Source organism: Rattus norvegicus, chromosome 2 (assembly GCF_021556685.1).
Source record: "Rattus norvegicus strain SHRSP/BbbUtx chromosome 2, alternate assembly SHRSP_T2T, whole genome shotgun sequence".
NCBI lineage: Eukaryota > Metazoa > Chordata > Mammalia > Rodentia > Muridae > Rattus > Rattus norvegicus.
The window spans coordinates 179,730,729-179,747,819 of NC_141535.1; the positions used below are offsets into that span (position 1 = coordinate 179,730,729).

At 39.9% G+C, this 17,091-nt stretch overlaps 1 protein-coding gene across 1 annotated transcript; it reads right to left on the minus strand.

Annotated features, from left to right (window-relative positions):
* Nucleotides 1-15,256: 15,256 nt before the first annotated feature.
* Prr9 (proline rich 9) lies at nucleotides 15,257-16,640 on the minus strand. The gene is given in 2 exon segments (NM_001271271.1): nucleotides 15,257-16,029; nucleotides 16,605-16,640. A coding segment is annotated over 1 exon segment (351 nt). The 5' UTR covers nucleotides 16,011-16,029; nucleotides 16,605-16,640; the 3' UTR covers nucleotides 15,257-15,659.
* Nucleotides 16,641-17,091: the final 451 nt, after the last annotated feature.

Genomic DNA, 17,091 nt, shown 5'->3' on the forward strand with positions numbered 1-17,091 from the left:
GCATTGTATAAGAGTATTATTTCAACATGCCTTTGTATAACACCTTTCATTGTGTTGTTTGTCAACTGAATAAAGCCAGATTGTTGCTTTAATATATTTTTTCTGATTCCTAATGATTAACAGTTTTTGCATCTTTATTGGTATTAACTTTTAGTACATTTATGAATTTTCACTGACTACTTTTTCTTGCTTTCGATTTACTATTAGTTTTTTGATACAGTGGGGATATTGCTCTACCGCTTGTCTTATGTGTTGTAAATATGTTTTTAATCCTGAGATCTTTTTTTAGTGTGTTGTGTGGTGTATGTGAGTGTATGAAGGCCAGAGTGTCTTGTTCTATCATTCTCTATCTTAGTCTTTTTAAAAGATTTATTATCTGTCTGTCTATCTGTCTGTTCATGTTTCCGTTTCTGTTTGTCCATATGTGTACTTCATGAATGCAGTGGCCATGGGAACCAAAAAAGAATACTGTATTCCCTGGCACTAGAGTTCCAGGTGGCTGTTGGCTGCTTGATATGGGTGTTGGGTACCAAACCTGGATCTTCTGCAAGAGAAACTAGGCTGGTGACCCTCTGGGAAGCAGTAATCCTCCTATTTGTGGTCCCTGACCCAAGTCCTGGGATTATAGATGCATACACAGCTTTGCCTTGCTCTTTATCTGGGTCCTAGGGATTTGAATTCATCTACTCTCACTTACATAGCAAGTACTCTTGGCACCGAAGCTTCTCCCTACCTCCCGTACTGTGCTATATAATTATGTTTATATCTCTAGACATATAAATTGTGTTTTTCTTGTTAGTGATTTTCTTTCCTCACGTAGAAACCCGTAAGTTTAAATTACCTATCTTTTAGCAATGTTTAATTTTAAGATTGCTATTTTTTAATGGATTTATTTACTTAATATGTAGGTTTGACTTGCATGTACATATGTGCATTATGTGTATACCTGGTAGCCGTGGAGCCCAGAAGAGGGCACTGGATCCCCTGAAACTAGAATTACAGATGATTGTGAGCCACCATTTGTGAGTGCTGGGCATCAAAGCTGGGTCCTCTGCAAGACCTGAAAGTATTCTTAACCATGGGGACATCTCTTAGGTCCGAATGTTTTAACCATTGCATTTGGGATTAAAGGAAAATTAGTCTGAAATGTTAAAGAGTTTCTCCACATTTTGGCTAGATTATTTATTAGTTATTCTAAATCAAACATTTTTATGGCCCCTCCCCAAGTTGCCTTTCCTGCTCCATTGATCTTTGTCTTTTCTTGTGTTCATATTTTTAGTTTTTTATAACATTGGTATATCGAATGCTACTGTGCATGAGGAACCTCAGCTGACATAGAAATATTTTCTTGCTCTTATCATTTGCTATTTCTATTGTCATTTTGCTGTTTCTACAAATAAAGTCTATTGTCCTTTAATTTCAATCCACTTATACTCATTACTTAATTTGGGAAATATCATATATTGATCACTTATTCTTTCCTATCTATACACAGAGAAGTTCTTTATCATTAATCAAGTGTAAAATAATTTTAAATTTTACAATAGTTTTAGAATTACAGTAGAGTTGAGGGTATTTTTGTATATCATAGTTTTCCTATTGCTAATACCTTATATTACCATGGCACCTTTGTCATGCCCTGGAATCAAATTCAATATGCATTTTTGTGAGAGATAGCTTAGGAGATAAGAGAACTGACTATTCTTCCAGAGGACCAGAGTTGGACTCCCAACACCCACATGAAAGTTTCAAGGGATCTGAAGCTGGCTTCTGCCCTGCAGGATACTGCATGTATAGGACATGGGGGCACATATAAGCTCACATAACCACGTACACATATACATAAAAAAAGATAAATAATTTAAAAGATTTATTTTAAAAATACACATTACTGTGAACTAATGCCAATATTTTGTTTGAAGCCAACTAGGTTTTTCCTGTTGTTCTTCTTGAGTTTCAGCAATCCATTTAAGACAATGGGTTAATTGCCAGCCTTTCTTAGACTGTGGCAGTTTCTTAGACTTTGTTTATTTGTGACATCCTTGACTGTGTTGAAGACTATTACTCAGTAGTTTAGAGTGTTCTTTAATATGAGTTTGTCTCAAGTGTTCTTCATGATTAAATCTGGCATTTTTCTAATATGGCTACAGCAAAAAGAAAATTTGAATCCATTGTGGGATCTTGGCTTTCTTGAGGGAGGCATTTTCCCTACTAAGAAACATCTGTCAGCATAACTTTAGAGAGGCATATTGAGTGTCCATCAAGAGTATAGGGGCCTATACAGGAATAGCTTATCACAGTTTTCACCATGACCTACATAAAATTCCCGTTCAACACATGGTTGTTCAAGGCACGCTCTTAACAGTAACATTGATGCCTTTTCTTTCTTAGCCTTACAGTGACCTTATGATGGTGTTTCCACTGACCTAAATCCAAAAACCCATTCTTACTGTGTCTTAATTTGTCCTGCAGATAGAAGTTAAAAGGGCAGAATGGTAACTTCTTCAGACTATGTTGCCCAGTGTTTAGTAGAAACAACTGAGAGCCAACATCCTTGGGTTCAAAACATGGTCGCCTATCTTCACTAGGTCTATACCACAGTGGCCTAACTTCTAGGTGAGGCAGCCCACAGCAATTGAATACGCATTGCTTAAACAGGAGGAACAAATAATAAAGCTTGAATAGAATGTCAAGGCTCCCTATCATCATAGATCTTTTTCCACACTAGTCATTGATTTTAACCTAAAATTTAAATGTACACAAAGGGCCAATCATTCCAATACAAACTTCATATTGAAGAGTTAAAAATTCCATCCACTTACATAAGAGGGGGATATGGTAGAGGTAGAAATGGGAGCTAGTCCATATGCCTGAGTCAGGAAGTACTAAAGTAGTGTTCCATGTTGTTTATAGGGTTTATTTTTTGTTTTAAATAAATGATAAAAATAATACTTATTAACTGAAAGATAACAGGTTACATCCATCATACTTTTCAGGACAGACAGTTTTTACTGTGTTGTAAATAAGTTAAATTTATTCTGTATGGTATTTGCATTTTGGGTTGAAAGTAAAGAGACCTATGTAATATATAATTTGTCAAGGTTAATTTTTATTTAGGGAAAAGGAGTCTTTCAGTGTCTCCAAAGCAGGTCACTAATTAATTGAAAGTCCTCCAAAAAGAGAACTATTTGGAAGTATGGCGTGTGGTGGTGGAAAAGCTCGGTTTTTGGAGGGAATAACTTTTTAAATGTATTTTTTAATTTTTTTACATATTCACTTTATATTTTGTTCACTGTCCCTCTCCTGGTCACTCTCTCCTACAACTCTGCTCCCATTCCTTCTCCCCTTGTCCTTTGAGCATGTGTGGGACCCCTGGGTATCCCCCAACCCTGGCACATCGAGTCTTTGGAAGGATAGACACATCTGGAGGGAAGAACTTTAAAGGTACGTAAATGACTACATTTTCTTAGTGCAGTTAAGACTTAATCATGACAATTTTAACACTTGATATTACATCTTAAATAAATGCATGTGATGTGTTGGTTAAAAAAATCAAAGAAGCAGCTCTTGTGTGGCTTGAATGAGATGGCACACTACAGGTGCACAAAAGTACTGGTTGTGGTAATCACTATTCTTTTGGCTGAACCTTCTAGCCTCTGTGAATAAGAAGTTCCCCTCTGAGATTTGTACCTGGAACACTGTTGACAGTTGTTACTTATTGTGGCTATTTGGTTAGTTGGTGGCTAGGTTGATAATCAAACATGAAAATGAAGAAGACAAACCAGTGCTCTAATCAAGAAGGAAGTCTATCTGCCTATGAGTAGAGCTAGGCTTTGGGGCCACCCACAGAGAAGGCTGGGTTTTCTTTAGTTAGGAACTTTACATAAATCTTTGGCTGAGCCTTCTGTCTTACAGCATTAGTTGATAATTGTGTCCTCAAAAAAATATCCTGAAAGGGTTGCTTAGTTACTGAAACAAAAGAAAAACAAACAAACAAACAAACAAACAAAAACCTAAGACAACAACCAAAGAAAACAAAAACCCAAAACCTTCTTCTAGGCTCTGGCTGGCTTGTCTCAGCACTCCTTTACTGAAGAAATGCAAGTGGTCTCCACCATACTGTCCCCAGTTCAGCCTCCTTGTAAAAACAGGCATTATGGAGTTGTGTTAACTAAATTTCCAAAGGGCAGAATTTTCCCAGATAAGTGCTTTCATGAATGATCAATGGAGGATGGGACCTAGTCTCTTGAAACTCTACCTGAATCCTTTGTGAAAGTACATCATTTGTTTTTCATTTCAAAGATTCTGTTCACATGAAAATATTGCCATCTTTCCAAACATTTGTCTTAATTCTACAACTAAAGGATTCAAGTTATACTTTTGGGCTTGGAGTAATTTCTCTGAATTTTGATGTTATAAACTTTATAAATCAGAAAGTAATTGAGAGAAACTTTAGCATTCAATTTTCTATTTGAAAAAATCAAATTTTTATTTATAAATCATAACCCTGAGAACACAGAATGTATATTACCATGAAGCAAAGGCTAACTGATGCTGTCTTTTAAGCAGTAAACATTGCTATGACATTTTTTTTCTTTTAGAACATTGTCATTTCTTTTTTTTTTTCTGTTTCTGTATCTTCCTCTCTTAGTGAGCTTTAATGATGTAAGTTATTTTCAGAACTTCTAGGACCTGGATGAATCCCAAGCCAAATATTCCATTACATGCTTATTGAGTGAAAGAATAGATGATTGTACACATCGTGCCAGTTTGATGAGTAATCACCTTTATATTTAGCTGCCAATATTTTTAATGTTCACAGACTCACTACTATTCTGTAGTGTAAAATAGAGTGATCTTTAACATAACTTGAAGGGGTGGACTGAGTAATTAGTGATACTCACCTACCTTTATCTTTAGCAATATCTAGGGATACATGCACTGAGGTATTTGTCAACTGAGGGTCTAGCCGAAGTATTGATAATTACCAGCTGGTTTCTATTGTTGCCTCTCACTTGACCAGTTCTTACAACATGTTAAAAGCTCTTTGTCAAGGCCGCCTCTTTCAGCCCTTTCCATGAGTCAGCCCTACTGCGCCACCTCTCAGTCAGTTTTATTCCTAGTCTGGAGAGTTGGGGAAGGGGAGCAGAATTGGGAAGTGTGGTGGCTTCATTATGTCTTTTCCAGGGCTGTGTGACCCTCGACATCCCTAGTCCCTCCCACCCCACTGCTGTACTCTTGAGCCCAAAATTTCTGCATTTGAAATTGGTTCAAGATAAATTTGTGTGATAGTTTTGAACGATAGATAAATTAAGCTGTAATTATGTAAGTACTAGAGTCCAGAGTCAATGTTTTGGCCCTATTTTTAGCTCAAGCCGAGGAGTCAATCAATAACTAGAAAAATGCATTTGTCATTTGAGGACTGAGGTGTTAGTATCAGTATGGACTAGTGAGCCAGTATTTTTATTTTATTGATATTTTATGCAATAAAACATAGAGTTTGAAATGAGTGATGGTGAGTACGGATGGGATAGATGACATCAAGTCTTGGGGGGTATTAGTATTTGGGAGGTCTTCTGAGTTGGAGCTTTTCCTTGCTCCTCAAACAGGACCTTAGGGTCATCTTTGGGTCTCTCTATTGTATAGAAGGCAAGGATAGCTACCTCTTTATCTTGAAACCTTCCTGAGCTTGGATATGACACATTTGCCAGCATTGAAGAGAGTTCCTGATGGTAATCACTCAGTCATCAGATAGAGGGGCTTGATTCAACATAGATGAAATCTGTGGCCAGCACATTCTACATTCTTGGCCTGATTCAAGGAGGGCAAGGGAGACTTGGTCTCATTATCCAGTCATTGTACTGGTTCTGAGTGTACATTCACATGCTTGTGGCACATGGTGTGCGAGAATGTTGTTGGCAAGCATCATGTATGTAGGATTCTACAGAACAATATGGAAGAGTTGCTTCCTACCCCCCATGAACACAGTAGAGGCACAGAGGCAGATATGAGTGAAATGAACTATGAGGAGTTGCCACATATGGAATCCTTCCTGACCTAAAGAGCATTTGCCATTTGGACTTGATTCAAGCATTTGCACTTGATTCAGCCTCTGTGCCATTAAAGGCTCAGGTGTGGCTACTTCTGTAACTGGGGCATGGCACTCATATGAGTAGTCCAGGTCCACCCACAGAAGCCTTATAAATGTAAGTCTGGACTTCAGCCTTGGTTTCTTTGCTGATGTTGGGAAGCATGTGCTCAACCTTGCTTTTTCCCCACCAGCATACCCACACCCAGAATTCTATAGCAAGACATCCTTCATTACAGCCTCTTATGTCCTCAGGTGAGTCTAGTCCAGGTTGTCTCTAGGTAGCAAACCAGTCATGGTAAATCCAGACATTCCCTCAGCTCCTCTCTATAGAACCTCGCCCTATTCTGTTCTAATCTATCTCCTGAGCTGCCACTTAAAATGTTCTTGTCATGCTTCACTTACTGTCCTATTAGAATTGCTTGAGTCTATTGGTTATCCTTCCTTTTTGGACTCCTAGCTTTTTTCCCTATCCTTTTAGCTCTCTTTACTCCATGTTTCTTGTATAGACTCCTACTCTGCCATTCCACTCTGAGAAACAAAAGTATCCTGGTCTTATTGGGGCCCTCTTTTCTTTGATCTTGGTTATGTGAGCCCCTCTCTTATCTCTAATATCTTCTGTGTGATAGCAACTCTCAAGTATATATACACATATATTTCTGAGCATAAATATCTGAGTTTCTAATATTTACCTCTCTAAAAGTGCTCTAGAATTCACCTAGCAGTCCAAACTAGAACATTGGAGCTTTTTGCTATTTTTTTAATCCTCATTCACACCATGAAAGGATGGTTAAATAAACAGAAATACAATAACTAAGCTATAAATAGGTATGTTCTTCTAATATTATTAATAAAAGGTAATATGATCAGAGAATGTCTGTTGGCAGATTTATGCCTGAGAATATTCGTTCTTCTCTCCCATATTCATTACTTTTCTGTGGTTGCAACAAAACTCCCTGACTACAGTAACTTATAGGAAGAAGTGATTGTCTGGGCTTATGATGCCAGAGGGATAAGAGTATGTTGCTATCATGGTAGAGAGTCATGGAAGCAAGAGCAATGAGCTGAGACCTCACATTTTGAACCACAGGCAAAAATCAGAGAGAGCAACTGGGAATGTAATGAGTCTTTAAACTCTTAAAGTCCACCTACAGTGATATACTTCCTCTAACAAGGCTATATCTAACTCCATTCCTCCCAAACACTACCACCAACTGAGGACACAGTGTTCAAATACATGAGGCTTTAGGAGACATTCTCATTCAAATAGCATTCCTCTAATATGATTACATCTTGTCTTCATTTTCATCATCATCACCATCACCATGATCGAAACAAAATGTACCCATCATCATCTCTCTGACATTGACCCTGACTACACCCCAGTATGTCCCCAGACTCACAAAATATTGAGCTCCGGTCTGAACTGGTACTTGCATATTTTGCCTGACTGTGTCAAGAGCTCAGATCTGACTGAAAGCATACATTTGCTTGGCAGAAGGAGGTACCCAAAGGTGCATTATACTCAGATTAGGTCCTCTGGAGTAGTACTTATCACTCCTAATACAGATGCTTAAATGAACTTTTTTTTTAAAAAAATCTTTTCCTATTGTTTTTTATTGGATTTCTTTTTATTTATATTTCAAATGTTATCCCCTGTCCCAGTTTCCCGTCCATAAACCGCCGATCCCATCCTCCCTCCCCTTTCTTCTATGAGGGTGTTCCCATACCCACCTACCCACTTCTTCCCACCTCCTTGCCCTGACACTCCCCTACATGAGGTGTCAAGCCTTGGCAGAACCAAGAGCTTCTACTCCCTTTGATGCCCAGCAAGGCCATCATTGGCTACATATGCAGCTGAAGCCTTGGGTCTGTCCATGAACACTCTTTTGATGGTGGTTTAGTCCCTTGGAGCTCTGGTTGTTTGGTATTGTTGTTCTTATAGGGCTGAAAACCCCTTCAACTCCTTGAATCCTTTCTCTAACTCCTCCACTAGGACCCAGTTATTAGTTCAATGGTTGGCTGCGAGCATTCGCCTCTGTATTTCTTATGCTCTGGCAGACCCTCTCAGGAAACAACTATATCAGGCTTCTGTCAGCTTGCACTTCATAGTATCAACAATATTGTTTGGATTTGGTGGCTGTATATAACCTGATCCCCAGGTGGGGTAGTCTCTGAATGGCCATTTCTTCAGTCTCTGCTCCAATTGAATGAATTTTAAGCATCAGATTCCATTTTGAAGGTAGATGTGATACTCTTCAAAATGTCACATTAAGTCTGAATTAGAGTCTGTCACCAGAGGTCTTTTTCCTGGCTAATAGATGTAGTTTTAGATTAAGAATATGAGCCTTACAGTGAGATGGTCTGGATTCCAGTACTGAAGCTTACAGGATGGATAATTTTTTTGATAGAGGAAAAGGTTAATTTAGACTTGTAACTCCACAGGGATTAGCATAAGTGACTATCACTACAATAGCAGGAAAGTATAAGTAACAGATCAGTTGGAGATAGCAGTGGCAGGCTGAGGTCTCACAGTTTAAACAATAGCAGGAACCAGAGAGGCTAACTGGATAATCTTGATCAGGTTATTAAAACTTTCAGTCCTTTAGGTCATTAGTGGCTCATTCATTCAGCCATTACTGTCAACCAGGACCTGATAGATGGTGGGACTGTGGAAAATGATGTGTGTTAGTAGCACTTGTGATTGAAGCATCAATTGGCGGTTGACCTGGGATACTATCCCACCTCAGTACTCCAGTTCTGCTGTAGTGTCAGTTTGCTTACAGACCTCCATGGCATCAGAATTGTTGCACACTCACTTCTTCCTGACTTTTCCCTTAAGTCACTCACTGCTTTTTCTCTACTATTTTTCTAAAGTCTCTTCTCCTCAGTACCTACATGTTGGAAGTTTCTAGGAGCATGGTCTCAGGCGCATGGTGTTCAGTTCTCTTCATACTCTATATTCAGCTGATGGTGATGCCATCACCTTACAATTTGTATGCTACTCATGTAATCAAAGGAACCAAGGGTAGATTCCTATGTCTCCACTTCCTCACACCGGAGCTTCTGACTCTGAACAGCTTCTCTATTTGCTCAGGTGTTATAAGCATCTCAACAAGAATGTACTAAAAACTGAGTTCCTGGTCAACTTATTTTCCTGGTCACCATCAAATCTATCACTTCATCTGCTCCAGTTCATCAGGTGGTGGCTGCTGCTATGCAGTCATTGTTCTAGAAACTTGGGTAAAACAATAGTGTCTCCTGTCCTTTTAGCCTGTTTCCTGTAATCTGCTCTCATACTGTTAACTAGAGTGGTATTTTACATATGTAATTATAATAATAGTTTTATACCTTAAAATATTTAATAAATTGTCTTAATTTTAGAACAAAATCTTGTGGGAATTGACTCTTGTATATACAGCCCAACTTTTATAAATTTTAGTCAAATTCTATCTTTGTATTCCGTGTGTGTGTGTGTGTGTGTGTGTGTGTGTGTGTAATTTCCCCTCAAAGAGTTTGTTTTTTTATACATGAAACTTTTTATCTTCTCATCACCTGACTATTCCGTGGTTCCTTACTTTTTATACCAAGCAAAAGGAGCAGGACATATTGTTATGACCACTTTATAAACAAGAATATGAGGCTCAAATAAAGACTTACTCAAAGTGTCACAGATGTTGAGAAAACTGGGATTTGAACACAGGTACTCTGATTCCTAAGTCTCTGCCGTGTTTTAAATAGTCTAAAATCTCCTTTTACTGGATAAAGTATCAGGTTAGATTTTCTGTGCTGATATGAACAGCTTTGCCTTCAATAGATAAGGATACTTTATGGTTCATACTAAAATAAGTCTTAAATGCGTCTTATTTTCTTGGCCATTTGTAATAATCACCCACATTGCTTCGTGCAGTAGACATTCATTTACATTGGTTTATTTATTTATTCCTTGGTAGAAATTTGAGGTGTTTCCAACCTTTACCTCCTACGAGTCACATTAGAATGATTATCCTGTATAAGCTTTGGGTGACCACATCCAGGACCCATAGCTCTGTAGTCACTATAGTCACTGGCTATGTATATATTTGGCTGTACAAATTACTCATAAAGAATTTCCAAAATGGTTGCTCCAGTTTGTACCCCCACAGCCTCATCAACTCTGGCATTCTGCCCTTTAATTTCAGGCTTCCAAGGCAGTAGGCTGTGTCCCACTATGTGTGGTTGGTGGGTTTGTTTGTTTTTTGGTTTTGTTTTGTAAATTTTTATTTCTCAGATAGACAGTGGGATAAGCAGTATTTTCCTATGCTTATTTGTCATACTGAAATATTTTTGTTACTATGGTGTACAAGACAGAAACCTGAGACTCTGATAGAGTAGTCCATTTCACTAACCACTTAAGGCAGCTTTTTTCAGAGTACTGGAGAGAAGTTCTGTGACTTAGTAAGAAAGTAGAAGCAATCAGTGAATGACAGTTCCTACTTGTTGCTTTTGTGCTATAGGCTTGAGAAGCTCATGCTGTGTTTTTGGATTATGGGCATCCTTTTAGTGACTGGTCAGCCAAAGCTGTTTTATTTCATTTAGAAAGAAACAGAATCTCAGAGCACCTGTGAGGAATTTAGGTGAAAATGTATAACGACAATTGAAATATTGAAAAGAAATCTAGCTCCTAAAACCTTTTCAGACAGACACTTGGCTTCTCCTTGCATAGTCTCAATGATGGCAAAAACATAACAGGCCCGATAATTTGTTTGAAGCATTTTCAATCCTGGTTCACATGTCGTTGTGCTCAAAGACCTCACCCTTTAGGTCCTTTTATTTGAAAGAGTAAAAGTTGGTCAGTGCCAACCAGCAAACACAGCATCAGGAACAGGTCCTGTAGGAGCATGTATCCTGCAGAAATTTTTGCAGCTTCTATTTTCCTGGTACCAACATTTGCTGTCCATTCCATATGACTGACTGGCTTATTGTTTGTGAACCAGCCTATTCAGAATCATACTGGATATAATGTGTCTAGAAGAGGGCTAAGTGTATCTGATCATTAGGTGGTGCTGTTGGGAAAGGAGAAAAGCTTTCTTAAAAGCTTTCAAAGAACAGGTAAGCTATAAGGCAGGCTGCAAAAAGGGGAGATATGGAAGGTGTAGAGGAGACCTTGGCAGTCAGCCTACATTGTCCTGCAGACAGCTCTAGGTGTAAGGCAGGTGTTTGTAGGAGAGAAAGAAGAGCATTAGTGGTAAAATCTAACCTAATGGCAATGGGGACTGTGGGACAGGGCATGTGCCCCAGTATCCCAACTGTCTGGGCCAGGTCCTGTTGTTTAGGTTTATATAGTAATAACCTTGACATGTGCCTGCTAATCTAGCTCCCTACCAAATCACAGTAACTGTGTTTATGAAAGGGACAGGTATTTGACTCTTCAGTTTTCCAGAAAAGTCTTGCTATTATAAATTGCTCCAGTATGGACAACCTTACTTGCTTTCTGTATATGTACAACACTAAGCATCATGTCTCTGTGTGCAGATACATTCTGAGGCAGAACAATGACACAATTTGTCCAAAACTGGGTATATTCCCAGGGTGCAGAATTTTCAGTGTGATAATCTGGAAATTCCTAGATAAACCAAGATAAGTAGATCACTTCATCAGTAAGATTAGGGGGATTCCAGAGGCTAGTGTTCTCTTTGCCTCTGCCCCAGAGGTTCTGTTGGTTGACCAATTATGAGGATATATTGAACTTCAGGTTCCTAGCCCTATGAAGTCAGGTAAAGATTGTATTAAGCTCCAGAAGACATCTAAAGCTCTTGAGCTGTCAAGATACAAGTTGTTTATGCACAAGTATTAGGAATCTGTAGCACAAATCCCCGGGATGGGCATCGCAACGTGGAGCCCAAGAGGCAGGGAAATGACCTCCCTTGTATGCTTTCTTTATCCTTAGAAAATAAGTCTCAAAAATGGAGCCAAGAGACACAAGGAAAGATCTCATAGACTGGTCAACACAAAAGTGGTGAAAGTGAGTCAGAGAAAAGCAGGTGCAGGCAGAAAGGAGACTGTGAAGAGTTGTCAGGTAGAAAAAAACAAGTTGGCCATATTAGCACTTGTCTGGATAGCAAAAAGGTAAGGAAAAAGAAGAGGAAATGGGAGAAACAGCCTAGCTGGGAGATTAGATTTAGAGATCATCCAGGAATTGTTACAATGTACTTAAGACTGACACCTTGGCTCCTTAAACATATCAGAGAACCTTAAGTATGAGTGAGCTACTCCTTACTATTTACTTGCCCCAATTTTTGGCTTTAAGGATGGAATCACATATTCTGTTGGTCCCAAGGAACGTAGACCCTCAGAAAGCCATCTGGATGTCAATGGCCTTTCTCCCTCTTCAGCTCAGGGTCAGGGGTTTTGGATCCCATGTGTCTAGGGAGAACCCTTGCTCCTGTCCCAGTTCTGCCCAGACAGCTAGATAAGGCTGAGAGTTAGAAACACTGGGAAAGTTTGCCTTTCACCTGCTTTCTTGTGCATTTCCAATTCTTGGGGACAGCATCACGGCAGCTTCTGATATAAGAAAGTTTTAAAAACAGAACCACAGTTTATAGTTTCTGCCTGTAGGTTCCAACTTTCTTCTTTTCTACTTAATAAAAATCTCTGTTTAAAGCTCTTAAAGTATTTTAGGACAACTATCCTGCTTCCTTCCTTCTTTTCTTTTTTAATTAAAATTTTTACCAAATATATTTCAAATTTCTGGTTGACTGTCTTCCCAGTTGCTCTAGCAACATTTCTTTTTCATGCCACTGTGGCTTTTTGGAGCCAGGTTCAACACACTAGTGGTGGTGATATGACTCTCCATATCTCTTTTGAACAATAATTAAATCCACATCCTTCCTTGAACTTTTTCCCCACAGGCCCACTACTGCCACATACTCAGTTAACTACCACCTAGAAATCCCACTACTGGGAATCTCTTTGGTAATGCATTTTCTCCTCTGAATGTCTTCAGCACACATGCAGTCATCTGAGCCAATCTGGCTTTCATATGGTTGATCCTAGCTGTCCTCCTGGCTTTCAGGCTTTGTGAGCATGGATTGTGACACCTGGATCAGAGCTCTGTAAGCACAAGATTGTGTATAGCTTCCCATGACAGCTAGATGAAGGCTTTTCCAGCTTCTTGGCATCTGCTTTCCTATCTTCAATCTGCAGCCTAGTGCCCTTCCCATCCATGGAGGCCTCCCCTATAATCACCAAGTTCTTTTTATATCTGATGTGGTTGGACCATCCCTGCTCATTAGCTCTGTACTTCCTCTCCAGGTCTAGGTATCTGATTTTGGATTGCAATGGGTGCCTTTAGTGTTCATGGACAAAGACCTTTGCTTTACTTGAGCCAAGCAAGCGACGAAGCAGTGAGATTTATCAGTTCGGTAGACATGTCAATGATTGGATTTGGGGGATCTTTTACGGGATTCATTCGTGAACCAACTAGGCCCTGGGGTTTAATGGAATATTTTCAGTGTGGAAAGAGGGTGAGAAAAAGTTATTCAGCTAGCCAGTGGGGCAAAAGAACTTTAACTCAAGCATCTGGAGATGTTGAGGGACTTGAGCGATCGAGGGAACTTTGAGATTAAATGGCAGCAAAAGACAGCTCTTGCTCTGGACAGGGATACTGACATCTTGGCTCACCATCTTTCCAGTAACTAGCAGAGTACCTGGCATTTGGAAAATGACTGGATACTGCTTATGAAGATGATAGATAATTGAAAAGACAGTTCCTAAGAACCTCCCTGAGTGTCACATGAATATTTGTCACGCCAATAAAAGCTATGCTCAGGATTCAGAATGACCAATTAGCATTCTGAATTACAGGGCCCTATGTAAGGTCAAATATTCTCCTTAATAGAGTGCAGCCAAACTCCCTGAAGGTGTTGTGAGGATCTTGTTGAGAATGCACAAAGCTCAGGACATGGACTAAATCATCTGCATATGATTCCACATTGCCTCTTGAATTATTTCCTCAAATTCTACTATATTTCTTAGTTTTCCAAGAAAAATCTCTAAATTTAAGAGATCAGTATGATCCATGTACCAGGAAGCCCTCAGTTAAGTTAAACAAATTAAACTTGTTCTCCAAATGGCCTTCCATCTCCTCTCAGGACTATGGAGGGAGAAGGTAGGGGATGGGTAAAAAGGTCCTATTCTATGCTGAGGCCAAGTTTTGACACATTGACCCCACAGGCCTGGTCAGGGCATTCATGAAGAAAGGAGGAGGTAGCCTTTGGCTCACTCATGCCAGTGCAGCACTTTGTTGGCCCTTATACACATGTTCATGGCTGTAAACTTAGGTGGAGGAGCACCAGAACACAACCAGGTCACCTAGATGAGCTTTACTGAAATCTGGCCAAATGGCAGGAGAAACAATTTTGGTCTGCACATTGTACTAATTTCAGAGGCATCTTTCTTCTCTCTGCTATTTGTAGCTATCCATGGGTTTACTTGGGGTCCCTCTTCCACACAATTTCCCTCCTTCCATTTCAGTTCATCCATGTGGAAACCATGCCAAAGAGATGGTAGACTATTCTGCAAGGAACCTGGGCCTGAGGTTTTCAGTATGGGAAGGTGTCAGCTTTTGCAGGATTTTCTAATATGTGAACTGTGTGCAGATGAGCCTGAAGAGGCTGTGTGTGGGCTGCTCTTTGTGATCCAAGGGAGATCTTTCTGCTGCTGTCTTGCACATCTGTGAGGTATGTTTTTATTCTTTCCACAGATTTACTTCCAAAAGGAGAATACAATTCCCAGAGAGACAGCTGAGGTAAGGAAAGGACACATATCACATCAGAAATCAGCCTTAGGAAGAGCTTTATTATATATTTTTCTTTCACCAAGGGAAAAAGGCAAGGAAGCTGGAGACAAGCCAGCTCTTATCACAGAAACACCAACTAAAGATCAGACACATTATCCAAAGCCCTCTCAAACCAAAGGGTCCAAAGCAGATCATCTATGAAGCATGAAGACTGACAAAGATCTAATGATCCCAACTTGTGTTTCTTATTAGCTGTTTGAATTCAGTCTTTTAAAACATTTTGTCTGAATTTTACAAAGCACAGATCACATTACAATGTCAGGCCTTTTTTTGTTTTGGTTAGGATGCAGAAACAAAATTAAACTATTTTTGATTCTGTAATATCACCAACTTCTTCTTAATACCCATTGTAGTGGTGATGCTCACCATAAAGCTGTTAAATTAAGATTCTCTTGAGGCTTGAAACAGAGCCTTGCTCTCTGAAAGATGGATGGTGGCATCTTTGGCCATTATGTATCAAGGGCTGAGTGAGGTTTTGCCCCAGGAGAGCTGTGCTAGGCTTTGGTGGTCTGCCTTGATAAATACAGCACTCATATTCTTGACCGTCTGCCAGCTGCTGAGAACACGTATTCACAGAAGTTAATAAAATACAACGAACTATCTTCAGAGGTACAGACCAAGTCCTGGAATATTGAGAAAGTCAGGAGACAAGATGGTATCTTATACAGAGATACCCACAGGAGAAGGACTTGGGTTGGATTTTCTTCTTGACTCCTGACGGGATTTGAGCAGTTATTTTCCCTTGCTCTGGGCTGAACACTTCTCCAGTGCCTTCTGTGGGAACTCCTCCACACATTTTGTTTGTGCTAGCTCCTGGCATGGGTCTGCACACTGAGGAAGGCACTGGTCTTGGCTTGGTGGTGGACATGGATCTTGGCCTTGTTGTGGGCAGTTTCCTTGGCTTAACTCCTGGCACTGAGGACCACATGTCTCCTGAGCTTGTTGTGGACATTTATCTTGACAGGGGTCCTGACATGATGGGACACACACATCCTCAGCTTGTGCCTGGCACTTTTCTTGTGTCTTTTGAAGACATGGGGGCGGCACACATGGTTGCTTGCACTGTTGATCATTGAAAGACATCTCAGATGATTTGAAGAGTCTAAAAACAAACCGAGAATTTGAGACATTTTACATTAAAACACCAAGGCTGTGAGTTAGAAAGGTTTGCATTAGTGTGAAGGATTGAGAGTGGGATGGGGAAGATAATTAACTTTGAGTCTGATTTTTATCCCTTTATACAAATATCCTTGTCTTAGATCCCCTTGACACTTGTTTATAAGAATAAAGTATTCTCCTATTCTCTTGGACTTTTGTCTAGTCCTTCCACAAAATCTAACTAATATTTTTTTTTAAAAAATCAGGTACAAAAGAGAATAAATGAGATAGCTAAAATGCACTCAGGAATGACAAGCTGTCTAAAAACAATAGAAGGAATTACAGTCTTGGATAGGAATAGAACAGCGGTGGCCTCTCAAAGATGGGACATCAGGGACTTGAGGAAGGGGAATCACAGAGGAGAGAGAGGGAGAGGAAAAGGGAGAGGGAGAGGGAGAGGGAGAGGGAGAGGGGGAGGGAGAGGGAAGGGGAGGGGGAGGGGGTAGGGGGAGGGGGAGAGAGAGAGAGAGAGAGAGAGAGAGAGAGAGAGAGAGAGAGAGAGAGAGAGGAAATGCTTACCTGATCTTCAATGAGATTCAATGAAGGATGTGGACTGTGGAGTCTAGGATGGTGGGGACTTTTATACAGTGCTTGGTATGGCCTCCTGAAGGACTGATGGGTCACGTGGGCTAAAGTCCTAATTGTGGAGTCACCGCAACAAGCTTCATCTAAAATCACATCACGAATGGTTTGAGTCACTGCTTGAGATGCCTGTTAATCAGCCTGCATTTTGGCCTCTGGGTTCTCACCAGACCTCAGCAGGGAGGGGCTCCACACAGAACTCTTTCATTAGAGGCAGCAGAAAAAGAATGTTCATAAAATGTTATCTGTCTGTTAAACCAGGGCTGAAGTCCCTTGGCTCCTCATACTGTTTCAGGATGTGGTAAGAGATAAGATCAACCTTGCTCATCTTGTGTTTGCTGTGAGGAAGAATCTATGCCTGAGGCCTGGGGTCTGTCCGAGTTAAGAACTTATATGGCTTATTTCATACATTTCCACTGGATAT